The 18,889-nt window shown below is 39.2% G+C and overlaps 1 protein-coding gene across 13 annotated transcripts in view; it reads left to right on the top strand.

The window, feature by feature from the left end:
• The window catches only part of PLEKHA5 (pleckstrin homology domain containing A5), a 256,164-nt gene that overhangs the window by 74,837 nt on the left and 162,438 nt on the right, over nucleotides 1-18,889 (top strand). Inside the window, exons 4-5 of one of the 13 annotated variants that reach the window (XR_002344091.1) lie at nucleotides 304-504; nucleotides 1,698-3,258. The exons of 9 other annotated variants lie outside the window; for them this stretch is intronic. Coding sequence is in view for 1 of the 4 variants with exons in the window: in XM_021092282.1 (XP_020947941.1) it covers nucleotides 304-388 (85 nt within the window). In the remaining 3 variants the exon portion in view is untranslated. Of the gene's footprint in view, nucleotides 1-303; nucleotides 743-1,697; nucleotides 3,259-10,779; nucleotides 13,639-18,889 lie in introns of those variants that run through there. 3 more of the 13 variants (XR_002344092.1, XM_021092282.1, XM_021092273.1) reach the window with 3 other exon arrangements.

Genomic DNA, 18,889 nt, shown 5'->3' with positions numbered 1-18,889 from the left:
GAAGAGAGAGCCGGAAGATTCTTCTGCACGCAAGATACGTCCTATGTCTGTAGCCCTGATTATAAGAGCAAAGCTTTTACCTACTGCATATAAGTAATAATGATCTGAAAGCCCACCTGATGGAAAATATAATTGTTGCTAGGACATTATAGAGTTAAAAATCAGCCCAGCGTATCTAATTATTTCCAGTGTGTTCTAGAAGTGAAGATGATTCATTTAGTCAGAAATCACAGTGACCTCGGGGTCATTTCAAGTTCCCTATGTGATCTTCCTCCTCTTGTTTGCCTTATTCTTTTGAGACAGCCACGAAGCATGTTGCAAAGGGGGTGTCTCCAAGGACAAGGGACTGCCCTATTCTCAACCCTCAGAATGGGAAGGACTAATGTGAGGAAAAAGCATCTGGCCAGACCTGACTTCCACATGGATTTTAAAATATCAATGTGAAAACAAGGTCCAGATATTTAACAGGCAGAGAGAAGAGAAGTCAGAAGAGAATGAGAGATGGTGAGAACTGGGGGAGCGTGGTGACTCAGTTTTCTAGGGCGTTAACTTGTTTGGCATTATGTCACCGGTGTTAAACTTTTTTGACCATTATCCACAACAAGAAATGCATATTATTGCATGACCCACTGTTCGTATACAAATATATACATTTCTTTATATAAAACTGAAAGGAGGAGTTCCTGTCGTGGCTCAGCAGTTAATGAACCTGACCACTATCCATGAGGACGCAGTTTTGATCCTTGGCCTTGCTCAGTGGTTAAGGATCCAGCGTTGCCATGAGCTGTGGTGTAGGTTGCAGATGTGGCTCGGATCCTGCGTGGCTGTGGCTGTGATATAGGCTGGTGGGAACAGCTCCAGTTGAACCCCTAGCCTGGGAACCCGCATATACCAGAGGTGTGGCCCTAAAAAAAGAAAAAAACTGAAAGGAGAAAATTTCCCGTTACTACTTATACCTTCTCTTCTGTGTCATTATTTAAAAGTGCTAGTAGAAAGCATCCCATTAACTGCATTTTATTATCCTTTAATGGGTCAGACCAGGGTTTAAAAATACTGCCCCGGGCAACAGTGAGATTCACATGGGCAAGAACAGAGGTGAAGTAAGGATGGTTTTTTGCATATCACTGTTGTGAGTCATGTGCCAGTGTATAGAAATCAAACTATCTTGATAGGCTGGCACACAGCCTTCCACATAGCAAGTATCAAGTTTCTGTTGAGTGTTGTTGAACAAACACAGCACAGCAGTCAAGATGACCATACCAAAAAAGAAAAAGAAAAAAAAAAAAAAAAAGATGACCATACAGCCTAATACTGTTGATAATACCAGTGTCCTCCCCTAAACCCATCATAGTGCAGGAGGGGAGATGATTGTTTATCAACTGCAGCTGCCACCCACCAAAATAGTTACAAAAAATAAGCTCAACTGCTCCTTACGGCATGGAGAACTATAACCAATCTCCTGGGATAGACTGTGACAGAAAAGAATATCAAAAAAAAAGAATGGATGTATAGATTATAACTAAATCACTTTGCTGTACAGCAGAAATTGGCACAACATTGTAAGTCAACTATACTTTAATAAAAAATAATAAACAAGCTAAACTGTAACCTAATCAGATGAGTGGTATCCCCTGTAGCTTTGAATCACCTCCAACCATTTCTTATCATCATCTTTTCATTTCTTATCTTTCCTGCAGGGCAGGAGTTCTAGAGCTGCTCTGTAGGGCAGTTCTGGCTCAGAGCGTCTTATAAGGTTGTGGTTTGCTGTTGGCTGGGACTTCAGTCTCTGGAAGCTTCATAGCTGGGGCTGGAGGACCACATGGATGGCAGGTTGGAGCTGGTCAGTTGGTTTCTCTCCACGTGGACTTCTCTGCCAGGCTACATGGCCCTCATGACATGGCATCTGGCTTTGTCCAGAGCAAGCAATGCTGGACCAAGAGAGGGGCCAAAAGGGGGTGGTACAAAGATGTGAGTGCCAGCAGGTGAGGATCCATGGCTATCCTAGAGGCTGGCTGCCGTTCCTTAAAAGGATATCTTTATCAATCGTGACCTTGAATTTTTAACGAAGGGAAAAGGAAATGTGTAAATGCTTGTTTTATTTTTGAATTTTGTAAGGCATTTAATTGGCAGGGAAGTTCTGACATTTCTGCTTTTCACAGGAAATTTGGAGAGAATCCAGAGGTATAAAAATGATAAATTTTAGAAAATGAGATTCATGAGGAAATACTGAATCATTAAGCAAGTTATATTTAAAGTTCAGAATTATGAAAACTAGTTAAATAGTGGGAAGAATCCAAATTAAATTAATAAGGATAGAAAATAATTTAGTAAAATTAGTAATACTGATCATCATGAATAAGTAAAATGACCCATCAACTGATTGGTCAGAGACAGGTGTCACTGAACTTACATGGAGTAGATAGAAGACTGTCATACGCATTCCACTTAAATGCTGCTCCAGACTAGGAGTTGGCAGCAGTGTCTTGTGGACCAAATCCAGCCTGCTGCCTGTTTTTGTAAATAAAGTTTTATTGGAATGCAGCCATGTTCATTTGATTTTACATACTGTCTGTGACTACTTTCTCTCTACAATGCCAGGGGTGACAGTTGTGACCAAGACTGGTCCACAAAGCCCAAAATATTTGCTGCCCTTTGCAGAATAAGTTTGTTAACTCCTGCTCTAGATTTTAGACTTTTAAATACAATGAGGTTTTGTAGTGTTGATGAGATGCATCAGTTCAGGGACCGTAGCACGTAAGTGAACTTCTAAACACAAAAGAAGGTGCAATGTTAAGTGTTTTGATTTTTTTAGAAGAAAAGTCTTAATAATTAGAAGAGGGGTAGAACAGTGAGATTCACAAGAATAATGCTTCATTAGGCAACACTTTATTACGATAATTCATGAGCTTTGCATGGGGCTCACGGGGGGGGGGCAACATTAGAAAAGCAAATGTGAACATTATGACTGAATTAGGTTATTGTGAAAAAGCAATTTAAAATTGAATTGTAAGTTAGGAATGTTATTGTTTGAAATCTTAGGCATGTTGTTTACTTTGAAATCTGTTCTGGTTTATGATTAGACTTTTGATTTCTTTTTTCTTTAAACATGAAAAATATAGTCTTAAGAACATGCCTCTGAGTAATGGGGCATTCAGGGTGGGCAGTATGACTGGAAGAGATACAGGTCCTAAATGGTCTTGGGATATACTGTAGACAAATTGAAAAATGAAATTTCTGGGTAGGAAACACCAGTTTAGGGCTCAAGGTCAGATGAGTGAGGACGAGATGCTAGACACTCAGTGGGACTAGGAGATCCCAAATGAGATGTATTTATGATAGTACCGGCAGCTTATATTCTCCTGCTGGGCTGGCTTCATGGTCATTATTAAAACTACTGTTATTTTAGAATTTTCTGAGATTAATAACTACCGTTTATTGGGCACTTATTATGGCAGGCACATTTCAAAACTTAGCTCATTTAGTAACTCCAAAGGGTTAGAGACAGTGTTATACTCACTCAATGCATGAGTAAACTGAACCTTAAAGGGCTTAACTTGCTTAACTTGCCCACATTTAGTAGCGGGACTAGGATTTGAATCTGGGGGCACCTACTCCAGATCTCTGCATGCCATGCTGCTTGTCCATATACCTGTCACCTTATTCCCAGCTCTTCTTCTTTCCTTTCTGTTTTCCCTTCTTCCCGCCTCTTCTTTCTTTCACTTCCTTTTCCCCCTTTTTATTGTTAATTGGGTGAGTAATAGATGCTGTGGAAACACTGTCTCTAACACCGAAGAGTACCACATAAAACCTGAAAGTAGCCTTAGCCCATGCTGCTGACATTCACTGTTCTCTCAGCAGCTTTGGAGATGGTGTACCTGCCCCAGAGACACCTGCCAGAGGGGCACGCAGATCCACCCTGCTACTTTAACAGCCGCACCACATGCTCCATAGTACATACAGATCCTTTAGTTTATGCAGCCGTTCCTGTAGAGTTGCCCTTTCACTTTTGGCATCTTGTTTTCTCTCTTGTTGCTGTTTGTTAGAGTTTTACCTAATGAGCATCTGGGGCTCTCCTTACCTGCACTAGTTGAGTGGACCGAAGTGGATCTGTCAACCCACATGATTTTTGAAAAGCAATAGTTACGTTCTTTCCATGACCTGGAATGGTATATACCGAGTCTAATTTCTCCAGTAGGATTTTGTTTCTGTGTCATGAGGTCTTGTAACCCTTTCTTAAACTCCTTGAAAAATCTCCTTTGCTCATTCATCAACAGATTACATTTTAGATGCTAGTACCGATTTACACTTTTTTAGGGATCTACTGTTTCAAGCAAATTTTTTTAAATTACCATAGAAAGGTGATTTTTAGAGTTGATAAATCATTAGACTATAAAATTGTATATATTGTTAAATGTGTTAGTGAAAAACTTGAACCACAAACTGTCAGGAAGTAATTTTTTCCAAAAGAACGTTAAGATAACTAACCTAATTCCAGGTGTCATTTTAGTCATTTATTTAAATGAGGATCACAATTTGTCATCATTGTTGATGTATTGGTTAATTATACCTTTTATACAGCAGTGATGCTTATTTTGGAAGATACTTATTTATTTAGAAAAGCAGTGATGCTTATTTTGGAAGATATTTATTTATTTAGAAAAGAAATTTTTCTAAAATGCAATGGGACTTTGCATATAGAATGTCTCTTCCCTTCACTATATAAGTAGACTGGTACGTATTTATAAATGATAGAAGAAAGGGGTGGATGGATAGATGGATAGAAGGGAGAAAGGAGAAAATATAAAATGAAAGTAAAACTTAAAAATTATCATGTCTAGCTAGCAAGAGTGTCTTATGAAGCAAGAAAACCTACCCTGTCTGCCCTCTTCGTTTTAGGTACCTATGAATAGATGAGAGGCACTAGGTGGCAGAGAGAAAACATAGACCTCCTAACCCCTCCCCTCGTTTCCTAGCAGTTGAAAGGTGGGCTGTCTTTGACCTTTCCTCATATTAGGATGTGGTTAGTGAAACCTACCTGACAATGTTCTTGTACAAATGAAAGATCAAGTATATATCCACAACACCTGGAATGATTCTCAATAGGTTGGTACCATGTTGCTGCTGAAGTTGTTTCTCTGGCTTTTGAGTTTTTAGCTCTTTTTTGTTTGTTTGTTTGTTTAAGAAATAGCTTAGAGTAGTGGTTTTTGAGTGGTTTATCATTGAGTGAGAAAATAAGCAAAATGAGCTTTTTGGATTCCAGAATTGGTGATGTTGACATTATTAAAATTTGTAAATCCTTATTTGATGACCAAGAACTTTGTTAAGTCCTCAGAACCAGCTTGTCCTAGTACCTTTAGAAGTGAATATACCACCTGCCAGCTGGACCTCTTTCCTTGTCTTCCATAGAGATGGCTCTCTTCTCTACCGGCTCCACATTGCACTGCCAGCATTGAGAACTTCTTTGTTCTGGTCTTACTTATCCTCTTGGCAGCATTCCTCATAGTTGGTCCTTGACACCCTTTTCTTTCTGCCTTGGCTTCAATAACATCATTCACTTCTGGGTTGCATACTGCTTTTCTGGCTGCTGGTTCTTTTTCTTATGCTCCAGCCATATTGGTCTCCCTACCATTCTTTAGTTATGCTGGTGATACTTATTTTAGAAGATCTTACTTATATCGCTGCCTTACTTATACCTTACCTTGCTTATAAGACTATATCTTACTTATATTCCAGGCTTGGTGCTACCCTTTCCCTCTGCCTGGCCCTTTGTGCACATCTCATCTTTTTTTTTTTTTTTTTTGTCTTTTTGTTGTTGTTGCTATTTATTGGGCCGCTCCCGCGGCATATGGAGGTTCCCAGGCTAGGGGTCCAATCGGAGCTGCAGCCACCGGCCTACGCCAGAGCCACAGCAACGCGGGATCCGAGCCGAGTCTGCGACCTACACCACAGCTCACGGCAACGCCGGATCGTTAACCCACTGATCAAGGGCAGGGACCGAACCCACAACCTCATGGTTCCCAGTCGGATTCGTTAACCACTGCGCCACGACGGGAACTCCACATCTCATCTTTTGAGTGAGGCTCACTCTGACCCTCCCTTTACCTCCATCACTCTAGCCACCCCTTCATTCCTCTGCTTTTTCTTTTTTTCATAGCACTTACTATACAGTTTACATATTTGTTATGTTGTATTTGTCTTCTCTGAGAGAGTATACAGTTTACTATATACTGTCATACTATACAGTTTACATATTTGTTATGTTGTATTTGTCTTCTCTGAGAGAGTATAAGCTCTGTGAGGGCAAGGATCTGGCTTTTTCAGCCATATTCTAAGTTCCTTCCTAGCGTAGGGTCTGGCACAGAGTAGGCACTGTGGATCGATGAGAGCCCAGCATCTGTCCTGTGTTCTCTTTTCCATCACCTCACTCACTCCCAAGGCACTTTGCACACCATGTGCCAGTCACCCCTAAACCCACGTCTTCAGCCAGACCTTCTCCCACTTCTCCACCCACTGACCTCTCCACATAGTATCTAGTGGAAACCGTCAGAAACAAACAAAAACAACCTAGCACCTTCCTTAATTTCTCTTTCCTTCACCTACCCACCCCCCAACCTCCGGTCTATCAGTGACTCTGTTGACTCTTCTTCCTCCCCAAAAACCTCCCATATCTGCTCACTTTCTCTCTCTGCTTTACCTCCTTCTGTGCAACCATCACCTCTCACCAGACACTTCCTGTGACCTCTCAACTATTCATGCTTCTCCTCTTGACCCTTTACAATCCATTCTCCACACTGTAGCCAAAGGCATCTTCTTTTTCTTTTAATTAAAATGTAATTGATTGACAGTGTTGTACTAATACCTCCTGTACAGCAAAGTGACTCAGATACACACACACTCACACACATTTTTTTAAAATATTCTTTTCAGAGTTCCCTTCATGGCTCAGTGGTTAACGAACCTGACTAGGATCCATGAGGACTCGGGTTAGATTCCTGATCTTGCTCATGGATTAAGGTCACAGCTCAGATCCTAAGTTGCTGTGGCTGTGGTGTAGGCCAGTAGCTACAGCTCCAATTCGACCCTTAGCCTGGGAACCTCCATAGGCCGTAACGGCTCTAAATATAGCAAAACAAAACAAAACCAAAAAATGCATGTGTGTGTGTGTGTGTGTGTGTGTGTGTGTGTGTATGTATTCTTTTCCATCATAGTCTATCCCAGGAGATTGGCTATAGTTCCCTGTGCTATACAGTAGGACCTGTTGTTTATTCTAAATGTAACAGTTTGCATCTACTAACCCCAAACTCTCAGTCCATCCCACTCCCCCCCCCCAGCAACCACGAGTCTCTTCTCTACATCTGTGTGTCTGTTTCTGTTTTGTCGATAGGTTCATTTGTGCCATATTTTAGGTTCCATATATAAGTGATATCATATGGTATTTGTCAAAGGCATCTTCTTAAAATAGCAAATGTAAATCACATTGTATTACAGCCTTTGAGCAGCCTTCCACAGCACTTCGAATAGAATCCAAAGTCCCTTCTCTGGCTCGTAAATCTGATTCTAGTGGACCTGCCACCTCTTAGACCTCATCTCTTAACTCTTGCCCTCAGCTATCATCACACTCTGGCCACCCAGGCTTTCTAGCTTGCTTTAGGTATGCCATCGTTAGAGCCTTTTCACCATCTACCCCATCTAGATTTCTTTCCCCCTTTTCTGCCATTGTTTAAACCAGTGCTTACATGTCACCTCCTCAGGACTTTTATTGGCCATCCATCCATTCACTCAGTGACTTAACTTAGTTCTTGACATAGACTTCTCCCACAGTGTTATAGCTGGCCCTCCATATCCATGGTTCTGCATCCTGAGATTCAACCAAACAGAGGTTGAAAATATTTGGAAAAAAAAAAATAATGGGGAGTTCCTGCCATGGCACAGTGGGTTAAGAATCTGACTGCACCAGCTTGGGCCTCTGTGGAGGTGTGGATTTGATCCCTGGCCTGGTGCAGTGGTTTAAAGGATCCACCATTGCTGCAGCTGTGGCGTAGGTCGCAGTTGTGGTTCAGATTCAGTAACTGGCCCAGGAATTTCCATATGCTGTGGGTGCGGCCATAAAATTTTTTTAAAAAGAGGAAAAAATGACAGAAAGTTCCAAATTGCAACACTTGAATATGTCTTGTGCCAGCAGCTATTTACATAGCATTTACATTGCATTAAGTATTATAAGTAATCTGGAGATGATTTAAAACATACAGGATAGGTTATGCAAGTACTGCATGATTTTATATAAGGAACTTGAACAACTGCAGATTTTGGTGTCCATGGGAGTTCCTGGAACCAGTCCCCCATGGATATCAACTGGCAGCGGTACATTCTTTATCGAGTTTCTTCCCCCATGAAAATGTAAGCCCCCCGAGAGCACAGACCTGGTTACTGTGGGATCCCTAATACGTAGACGAGTGCCTAACACAGAGTTGATGCTCAATAAATATTTGCAAGTGGAGTTCCCATCATGGCTCAGTGGTTAACGAATCCGACTAGGGAACCATGAGGTTGTGGATTCGATCCCTGGCCTTGCTCAGTGGGTTAAGGATCCGGCGTTGCCGTGAGCTGTGGTGCAGGTCGCAGGTTCGGCTCAGATCTCACGTTGCTGTGGGTCTGGTGTAGGCTGGTGGCTACAGTTCCAATTCGATGCCTAGCCTGGGAACCTCCATATGCCGCAGAAGTGGCCCTAGAAATGGCAAAAAGACCAATAAATAAATAAATAAATAAATATTTGCAAGTATAATGAATATAGATGATAATGTTATGCTATAATAATGTAATGTGATAAATATTCCTCCAGTGGTGGTCATTCTACAATATATAAATGTATCAAAGTAACACACTGTACACCTTAAATTTATAGAAGGTAATATGTCAGATTTATAAAATAAAAATTTGATAAATATTTGTAAAGTGAATGAGCAAAGGGGACAAGTTTTAAAGTTACAAATTTCTGTAATACTTATGAAGTTATTTTAACAGGCTGACTAAGAATTCATAGGCAGGATGGATAGAAATTGACTATCTTTATTTGGGAAAAGAGGCACTCATAAATACTGTTCTGTCTCTTAGCAGAAAGAAGAAAATTATCCTGCCCCACCCTTATTTTTTTCTTTTCATTTACACAATACGCTTTTAAAAAATATTTTTCTCTTATGTCTTTATTTAGAAGCAAGATTTTGCTTTTGCTTTTGTTTTTCTGGTAAAGCAGAAGAGATTTTTTAGAGTCTTAAGCATTGTCTATAGCAGGAGACAGCTTGAATGCCAAAATAATGTATAATTAGGTCTATTCATTATCTTGCCACATGCTAAGTAGATGCTGAGTTTATCTCTGCAGTAAAAGTCACTGGGATACTTAAGTTTATTTTATGAAAATATGTTTTAAAATTTAAAATTCTTCTTTTGTCAGACAGTAAGAAATTAGTATGCAGAAGGTATTCCTTTATCCCAGATTTTGTAGAGACTTCCTGTCACTTTTTTTTTTTCCAGTGTGTATTACCTGAGCTCACTTTCTTGCTATACATTTGAAAAAAAAGCCCAATCGTATGTTAACTAAGATTGCATTTAAAAAAAAAAAAAATCACCATGCTTCTACTTTTTTTTCCTCCATTAATACCCACTGAAAATCTCTGAGTTTAGAAAGCAGTAAAATATAAACAGGAATCTTTTACCGATGAGATGTATAGAGTCAGTACTTAATGACTGATTATTACTGTGTGGTACTGAGCGTTTGTCCCAGAGAAGGAAGTGGAGACAGTGGTTGGTTTTTTTTAGGGCTGCACTCATGGCATATGGAGGAAGTTTCCAGGCTAGGGTTGAATTGGAGCTGCAGCTGCCAGCCTACACCAGCCACAGCAACACAGCAGTTCGAGATCCCAGCCACGTCTGTGGCCTACACCACAGCTCACAGCAACACCGGGTGTTAACCCACTGAGTGGGGCCAGGAATTGAACCCGCATCCTCATGAATACTAGTCATGTTCGTCACCGCCGAGCTACAGCAGGAATTCCAACAGTGGTTGTTTCTAACTTGTCGTTTATTTCTCATCTTCAAGAGCCTGTGGCTTGGGGCTGGGGGTAGAAGTGGAGACTGAGTGCAAACAGGGCACAAGGGAATCTTTAGAAGTTGTGGAAATGTTCTAAAACTGCATGCGGTAACAGTTGCATGACCTTTACATTTATTAAAAGTCATTAAATTGTGCACTTATGAGGTATAAGTTTTATGAATGTAAATTTAACTTCAATAAAACTAAATAGAAACTGGGTTAGTCCTCCTGGCCTTGAGACCTTACTTCTTGCTTAGTATCAGTTCTTCCCTTTACAGTTAACGTCCCCCCTCCCCATTGCCTCAGCTATTGAAAATCCTTTGTTCAGTAATTCTGCTTCCTTCATAAGCTTACTGCCCTTTAGATCTCATTTAGATCGTGGGTTCGGGGGTCCAAAATCCAGTCCAGATTCCCGTACTGATTATCTGTGTGACACTGGATGCTGAGCCTCTTAAGCTTCAGGCTCCATATCTGTAAAATAAGAGTAAAAACAGGGTCTCCTGGGAGTTCCCATCATGGCTCTGTGGTTAATGAACTCGACTAGGATCCATGAGGATGCAGGTTCAATCCCTGGCCTCACTTGGTGGGTTAAGGATCCAGCGTTGCCTTGAGCTGTGGTATAGGTCACAGATGCGACTCAGATCTGGTGTTGGTGTTGCTGCGGCTGTGGTGGGCAGGTGCAGCTTCGATTCAACCCCTGGCCCAGAAACTTCTTATGCTGCAAGTGCAACTGTAAAAAAAAGAAAAAAAAAGAAAAAAGAGTGATGAGAGAGAAAGATTTAGAAGGGGGAAAAAAAAGCAAAAATGGGATCTCTAGGCAAGATCAAAGGATACATTGATTACAAAATTGACCTCAAATTCAAATCAGAATGCTGAGGTTGAATGTACATGAGCGAGGATATGCAGATTGAAGAGCTGTTAAATGATACGGAAGAACCGAAAGAGTGTGTTTGAGAAGGGAAGTACTATGCAGTGTGCTGGAATGAGTGCCTCTTTTTCCTTTTTATATGTCTGCCTGTCTTTCCAAAGTTGGGTTTACAACACAGACACAGCAACTCAGGATCCAAGCCGCTTCTGCAACCTATACTACAGTTCACAGCAACACTGGATTCTTGTCCCACTGAGCAAAGCCAGGGATCGAACCTGCATCCTCATGGATTCATTTCTGCTGTGCCCCAACAGGAACTCCATTCATTCTGCCTTTTAACACATGACCTCAACTCTTCCATTTTCCAGAGTGTAAAACAAAGTGCTTCTTGCCATCTGCTGCCCTCCCTCCTAGCCTCCGACCTGGCAGTTTCTCCTTCCTCCCTGTCCTTTCTAGTCCAGAGGCTCAGTCCTCATCCAGGCATTTCAAAAAGTTCACCCTGTTGCAAAGCCCTTTCTCAATCCCCTTCACCCGAATGCTTTCTCTTCCCTCCTGACTCCCTAGGCACCTCTCTCCTGCTGTGATAACCTTACCTTGGTTATTTGTTCTCTTGCCTCATACTCTCTGAGCTCTTTTAGAGTCAGAGATGGTCCTTCTCATTTCTTATTTCCACTGTGTTGCTTGCACCATGTCTCACATAGAATATGTTCTCAAATATTTATAGATCAGAAGTACTTTTTTTTTTCGTTTGCTTGTTTTCAGTGAAGGACGTTTCCTTTCTCATTCAGGGATCATAGAACTTTCCTTGAGTACATTAGGTGACTTACTTTTTCTGCAGAATCTTTACCTTGACATGTACAGTACACAGAACTTACTAGACATAGCAGTGCACAGAACTTATTGGCACTTCTTGATGTCTTGTATAACTCTTGCTTTTATTTGGTATTCCTTCGTTTCCCGAGCTGTTTGCTTAAGAGACAGAATGTGTCGCACCCAGCACCCACAGCCCTTGCAGTTGTACCCAGTGAATTTTCCTTGACCAATAAGAATGAATTGCTTTGGCAGAATGCTGAAGAAACTGGTGTGTTGGTAGTTTTCTTTGAACCTAACACTTTTATTTTCTAGAAATGTATTAGAATTAAATGTGGTTCCATAAATGGCTCTGTGGTTTAAAAAAAAAAAAAAAAGCTTGAACCTCTTTTTTTTACAACCATTCTGAACCTCTAAATATCTTGTCCCACCATCTATGAGCGACCTTGTCTCGGGTGCTGCCATGGAATTTGTCAACTTCCTGTGCCTTCTTACTTTCCCAGGCCTTACGTGTTAATTTGGGGTGGGGATTGAGGGAGACAAGGCTACTGTGCACATCCTGAGTCATTTGTGTGGAGGGTGGAGAGGTAGTTTACAATGGGGAAGTGATAGAAGTAACCAAGAGGAAGAAAGGAAAATCATAAATTAACTCCTGGGCCCATTTAAAGACAGTCAGCTCCACTCTTGTCAGCGGTTTGCTTCCCCAGGCTGGGTGTGTGTTGAGTGTATGGATACTTCCTGTTTTTGTTCATCTGCCCAAGGTGAAAATGGGAAGTGGACGTCTGAGAATTGTCTGGTTGCTTTGGTGGGGCTGTCTCTGCTGTGGTAAATTTCTATTTCTGGAAGACTGAAATGATCAAAGTAAGCAGAGGATAAGCTTCTTGACCATATTTCCATCCTGAAAAACTCTGTGGTCTTTGCAGTAACTTAACAAACCAGGCAAATTAGTTATTTGATGACATTCACATGGTGCATGCAAACTATTCAGGTTGATTTGTGTGTGTGAGAGCATGTGGCACTTTGATAAAAATTGCTCTTGAAAATGCAAAAAATACTTTTTAAAGTCCTATTTAAAGCTTTTCAATATTTGGATGAGGACTGTTTTATGCAAGCATATACTCTATTATATAACGTATAGTCTATAGGTGAGAAAAATCCTGTTTGCTAGTTTAAAGATAGCAGACATTTTTTAATAAAGATACTGAACATTTCAGTTTACTGATATTTCCAAAGGAGAAACTAAAATACTACTAGTTTGCAGATGATTTTTTTTATTGAAGAGACAAGAGAACTGAATAAGAGGTTAAAAAGTAAAATATAAATGGCTTGTAGTTTGTTTAATTTATCCGTGGTCAGACATATTTTGGGGGGAATCACATTTTGGATGTCTTGAAATTTCCAGTTCATTCTAGCATTTTGGTTGTTTATGTGGGCATTACTAAAGAAATACTGAGATCTAAGGACTTGCTTGAATAAAAGTATAGAAATAATCATTTCCAGCCACATGAAGTTAAAAGAACCACAAAAATCATGACGTTAAAAACAAATTACTTATCCTTTGGTGTGGTTCTGTGTAACTTATTGCAGTTAATGATCTTCGATTGAATTTGCAGCTCTCAGAGTTCGTGTAGAAGTAGGCCATCACATGCCGAGCTGAAATACCAAGTCATTTAAATTAGATACTGAGCATGCTCATATGAAGTACTTATTCTTTGAGACTGCAGTGTGGTTCAGTTTTCTTCTAGTGGAAATAGCAGAAAAGAGATCACGATGTGCCCTTTTGTCATCATTCTGTCAGAGAGCCTGTAATTTGTCTTTGGAAACCAGAGGCCTGAGACAAAGAGAAGAATGCAGGTTTTTTGCAAAAGGCTATTTGGTGAGTTAATTAGCTGTTTTATTCTGTTTCGTAATTCTTAGCAAGGCTCTGTCTTTTCTTATATCTGCTGCCTGTTTTGTACTAAGCCAAAGCTTAGTAAGTTAGCCGAGATTGGGAGAAGATTGTTTCTGTTGTCCAAATCTCACTCTTTTGAAATATTTCCAGTGTATTTCTGAAGTGACAAGTTCATAAATTGCTGTGATAATATTCCACCGTGTTCTCCACAAATTTCGTTTGCTCACTGGTGCTGAATAACGCTGGCAGAATTGTGTGCTGAGGGAGTTCAGGACTTGTCTGTGTGGACAGTTCAACACTTTTGTTCTTGTATTTTAATGAAATTATTATTTTGCTTTCACATTTTAAAACCATGTGTAATAAAGGAATAGCCTAAAAGCAATAATTTAGCCTAAGAGCAGGAATTTCAAAACTATAGCTAATAAGGTAGTAGCCCAAGAGCAAGAATTTTTAAACTATGTATAATAAAATAATAGCACAAGAGCAAGAATTCTTTAAAGAAAATGAGAGGCTATGTTGTGCTAATATGTACATGTTGTTGCATAGGTGTTTCAAAAACAAATAGGTTTTATAGTATAGTCATTTCAAATACTCTAAAATGGGATTGACAACACTTTGTAAAATGTGTGACAATTGTTCAGTATTCATATTTGGCATTCGTTCTGTTTTTAGTTACTGAGTTAGCTACAGAAGTATTTGGAATACAATCATAGTTTTGCCATTTGGGGGCTCTTCCTACTTCCCTTGAGCTCATGTTATGGTGATGGAGAGGAAGATAATCTTCAATGTTTTCTGATTGTTTTTGTTATCCAACATATTTGTGTTTTACAATGAAGTTAAAGGGGGGAGTTTTCTTTTTCACTTTTTTCCTCCTATTATGTTCTCCTAAAATCAAGCAAGATTTAAAATCTGTAAGTTATTATTTTATAATGAACATGATTTTGATTCTATGTGTGCAATAGATAAACTCGGCAACCAAGTCTTCAGGGGATTCTCCCGGAATTAAAATTGCGTACTCTGCTCAGGATAAATCATTGTCTTTCCTGAAGATTTGAAGAAAAAGCATAAAATTATCATATTTATTTCCTTGGGGGGAAATTTCGTATTTTTAAGTGAACGGAAATGTCAGGTAGAGAATCGGAGGTATAGAAGGTGCCTTAAAGAGCTCTAGAAAAACAATGAAGGAGTGGGAGGAATAGGAAGAAAATACTAAAAGCACAGTGTCTTCAAATGCCAGGCAATTATGGGATGCTTTCCTAAAATATCTTTATTTTGAGAACTGCCCCCACCATGCCATTTTCCAGGATTGGCACATGTGAAGGAGGTGGGTGTATACTTAAGCTTGTATATGCATGGAAAAGGGAGGGTTGCAGTTAAAGATGGGGACTAGGTGGCAATACTCAAGCAATCTATTGCCACTACTAAATACTGACTCACTTGTGTGCCCTTGGGTGAAATGCACACCCTGTTTATTTCCACTTATTTTTAATGTGGTATTTTACCATGGTAATAGGAGGTTCATTTAAGGTTTCTAAGGTAATAAGATGATTTCTTGCGACTGTTGCAAAGATTCATGAGGGCTATAAGTCATTCAGAGATAGTTACTGTGGGGAAAAAACAAGCAAGTATTGCTTTTACAGAATCCTATCAACTGTTTTATTTTTTAATTAAAATATGTCAAATGTGTCAGTCCTCGATGGTCCTTGAAACTAATTTTTCAGAAATGCGTATTCCATGTCTATTAAATGATTAGAAGATTGCAGGTTTTGACTCTTTCCTTATATTTACTCATGAAATTTTTCTGACAAAAATAGTTTTTTACACTGTTTTCTCATGTATTCAGTCCCATTTACATCTAATCAATAGAAGATAAATGGATAATCAGTAGAAGATCTATTAAAGAAAAATACTGGAGTTCCCGTTGTGGCGCAGTGGTTAACGAATCCGACTAGGAACCATGAGGTTGCAGGTTCGGTCCCTGGCCTCGCTCAGTGGGTTAACGATCCGGCGTTGCAGTGAGCTGTGGTGTAGGTCGCAGACGCGGCTCGGATCCTGCGTTGCTGTGGCTCTGGCGTAGGCTGGCGGCTACAGCTCCGATTAGACCCCTAGCCTGGGAACCTCCATATGCCGCGGAGCGGCCCAAGAAATGGCAAAAAGACAAAAAAAAAAAAAGAAAGAAAGAAAGAAAAATACTAAGAAATACAGGGATAATAAAAAAGAGGGGACTGTGAAAAGAAACATTACTGATGACAAGGCTTTTGTTGCCAGGTTTCTAAAGATTAAGCATATACCTGTGTATTTTGTTCTTTTCCAGATCATTAAGTTCGTGTACTCACTTATTTAACTTAACATCTGCTGATTAAGGCGGATTTATTTCCCTAGCTTTTATGAAGTTCTGTAGTGCTTAAAGATCCCACGTAGTGTCACTTGAAAATGGAGCCTGTGGTCAAGTAAGTTTGGTTAATAATGGGCCACAAGGGCTTGTTCATAGCAAAACCTCTTAGCTTTTAACATCTCATTCAGAACTTTTTCCTCTGGGATATGGTTTACTTTTGAAAAGAAAAACCAATACATGGTATTAAACATTTAGCAGACATTTTAATAGTTCTGAAAACATACTTCGTAAATTGAAGTATCTGGAAAACTGAAGAAAGAATTGTAGGCTTGCATAGTATCTTCCAGAAAATTGCCTCAATTTTTTTTCTCATTTTATGTTTAGAAGAACCATCTAAAATAGGATATATAGGCTATGGTTAAATTTGGTGATAGTGATACAAAAATTTTAATTTTATTGAAGTATGGGTAATTTACGATGTTGTGTTAATTTCTGCCATACAATACAGTGACTCAGTTGTACATATATATATATATTCTTTTTCATATTCTTTTCCATTGTGGTTTATTACGAAAGCAGTAGGACCTTGTTGTTTATCCATTCTGTATATAATTTGTCTCTGCTAATTCCAAGCTCCAGATCCCTCCCTCCTTCATCTCCCCTCCCCCTTGGCAACCACAAGTCTGTTTGTTCTCTGTGAGTCTGTTTTTTATATCATAGAAAAGTTGATGTGTGTTGTATTTTAGATTCCATGTATAAGTGATATCATTTGGTATAAAATTACATTTTTAAAAGCCCCAAACACTAGAAGTGTGGGCAGTGAATACTCTGTGAAGGATTGGGGACACAGTATGAACAAATAAAGATTTTGATAATTCTCACAAGTTCTCATTCATTCTCTTAAAGTTGCTCCTACATTAGTCCTAAAGAAACAAATTAATTTTAAAAATATGATTTATAATGAGAAATAACTGGTATTTGTCATCTGGTGGGGCTGAGTTCTAATCTAGCTTTTGCCTCTTGTAGCCAGAGGCAGGTATCTGCATTTCTCTATTCTCTGTGTTTTAGATTTATAGGAATTGGATTTTGTAAAAAGAACCTAGCAGGACGTAAGTCGCAACATTGATGTAGAATGAATGTTTGTCTCCTTAATTTCCTCTCCAAACAATTATGTATTTTCTGTATTAAAGTTTTTTCAAAATATTATGTATTACCTGTTTGAAATATCAGATTCACAGTATACTGATTTATAAATAATAATATACTTGGAATCTCTTTATAATAGTAAAATCAGAATGTATACATGGAAATATTTTTCATAAATAGAATAATTGCCAAATAAATACCTCTTATTTTCCAGCTGTGTTTGGCCTGGTGAACAAAATGATGAATATTTTAGTTAAAGAAATAACTCAAATTTATTTGTATTGCTTTATAAACAATGATAAGTAAATAATATCACACTTAGTGAAGTATAAATTTTAAATTAGTGAAAAACCCAAGAGTACTTCATACACAATTGTCACTCACTAAAAAAAAAGAGCTCTCGAGGTGGGATCTCAGTTCCTAGACCAGGCCGCAGTGGTGAAAGTGCCAAATTCTAACCACTGGTCCACCAGAGAACTCCCAATAAATGTTTATTGAGTTAATTTTTTTTTCATGTTTTTAGTCAGTATCAATTTAAGAGCTTATATTTTGTGCCTTTTTTCTTTACTTTTGTGACACTTGTTTTTTATAAGCAGAATCCTTATACTGTGATTAAAGAAAGAAATTAAAATTATTAGATTTTAATTTCTAAAATTAAAAGAAACAAAATTATTAGATTCCATATGTAGTCTCTATATGAGCTGATAAGATGATATAATAACTTGTAGCCAAGAACTCTGGAATTCTTTACCCATCCATTGAAAATTTGGTGAAATCTGGAGTTCCCATTGTGACTCAGCAGTAATGAACCTGGTATCCATGAGGTTGCAGGTTTGATCTGTGGCCTTGCTCAGTGGGTTAAGGATGCCGCATTGCCACGAGGCGTTGCCATGAGCTGCAGTGTAGGTCACAGACATGACAGGATCTGGGATTACTGTGGCTGTGGTCTTGGCCGGCAGCTGCAGCTCTGATTCAGCCCCTAGCCTGGGAACTTCCCTATGCCACGGGTGTGGCCCTTAAAAGAAAAAAGAAGAAGAAGAAAATTTGGTGAAATCTGGCCCAATGTAGCCCTTATGTTGCAGGGTTGTTCAGCTGTCAGGGACACAATGCACGTGGTTTGGCATTGGAAAAACCACTTCAAATACTGCCTCTTTAGGGCCATAGCCATTGTGCACTAGCTTCTCTCTAGTGCATTTCTTCTCATACTGGCTTTTTGGCAAATTCAAGATCAGTTAACTGACTCTATGTAACTTTTAATGCGAGCTCAGAGTATAAATGATTTAAGATATGTGTGTCAAAAGTATATGTATATGACAACTCAACAACAAAGAAAATAACCCAATCAGAAAATGAGTAGAAGACCTAAATAGACATTTCTCCAAAGAGACCTACAGATGGCCAGTAGTTAGGTGGAAAAGGTGCTCAACATCACTGATTATTAGAGAAATGCAAATCAAAGCTGCAGGGTACTTGCCTCTCACTGGTCAGAATGGCTATCACTAATAAATCTACGAATGCTGGCAAGGTAGTAAAGTAAAAGGAACCTTCCTACGCTGTTTGTGGGAATATAAGTTGGTGCAGCCACTTGGAAAGCAGTATGGAGATTCCTCAGAAAAACTAAAAATAGAATTAGCATATGATCCAGCAATCCCACTCCTGGGCATATATCCAGGGAAAAGTATCATTCAAAAAGATAATGCACCCCTGTGTTAATAGTAGCGCTATTTGTAATAGACAGGACAGCTGTCCATTGAC

The sequence above is a fragment of the Sus scrofa genome, chromosome 5 (genome assembly GCF_000003025.6).
Source record: "Sus scrofa isolate TJ Tabasco breed Duroc chromosome 5, Sscrofa11.1, whole genome shotgun sequence".
NCBI classification, from domain to species: Eukaryota; Metazoa; Chordata; class Mammalia; order Artiodactyla; family Suidae; genus Sus; species Sus scrofa.
Note: the sequence above shows the minus strand (reverse complement) of the source record. Positions and strands in the feature narration are given on the sequence as shown.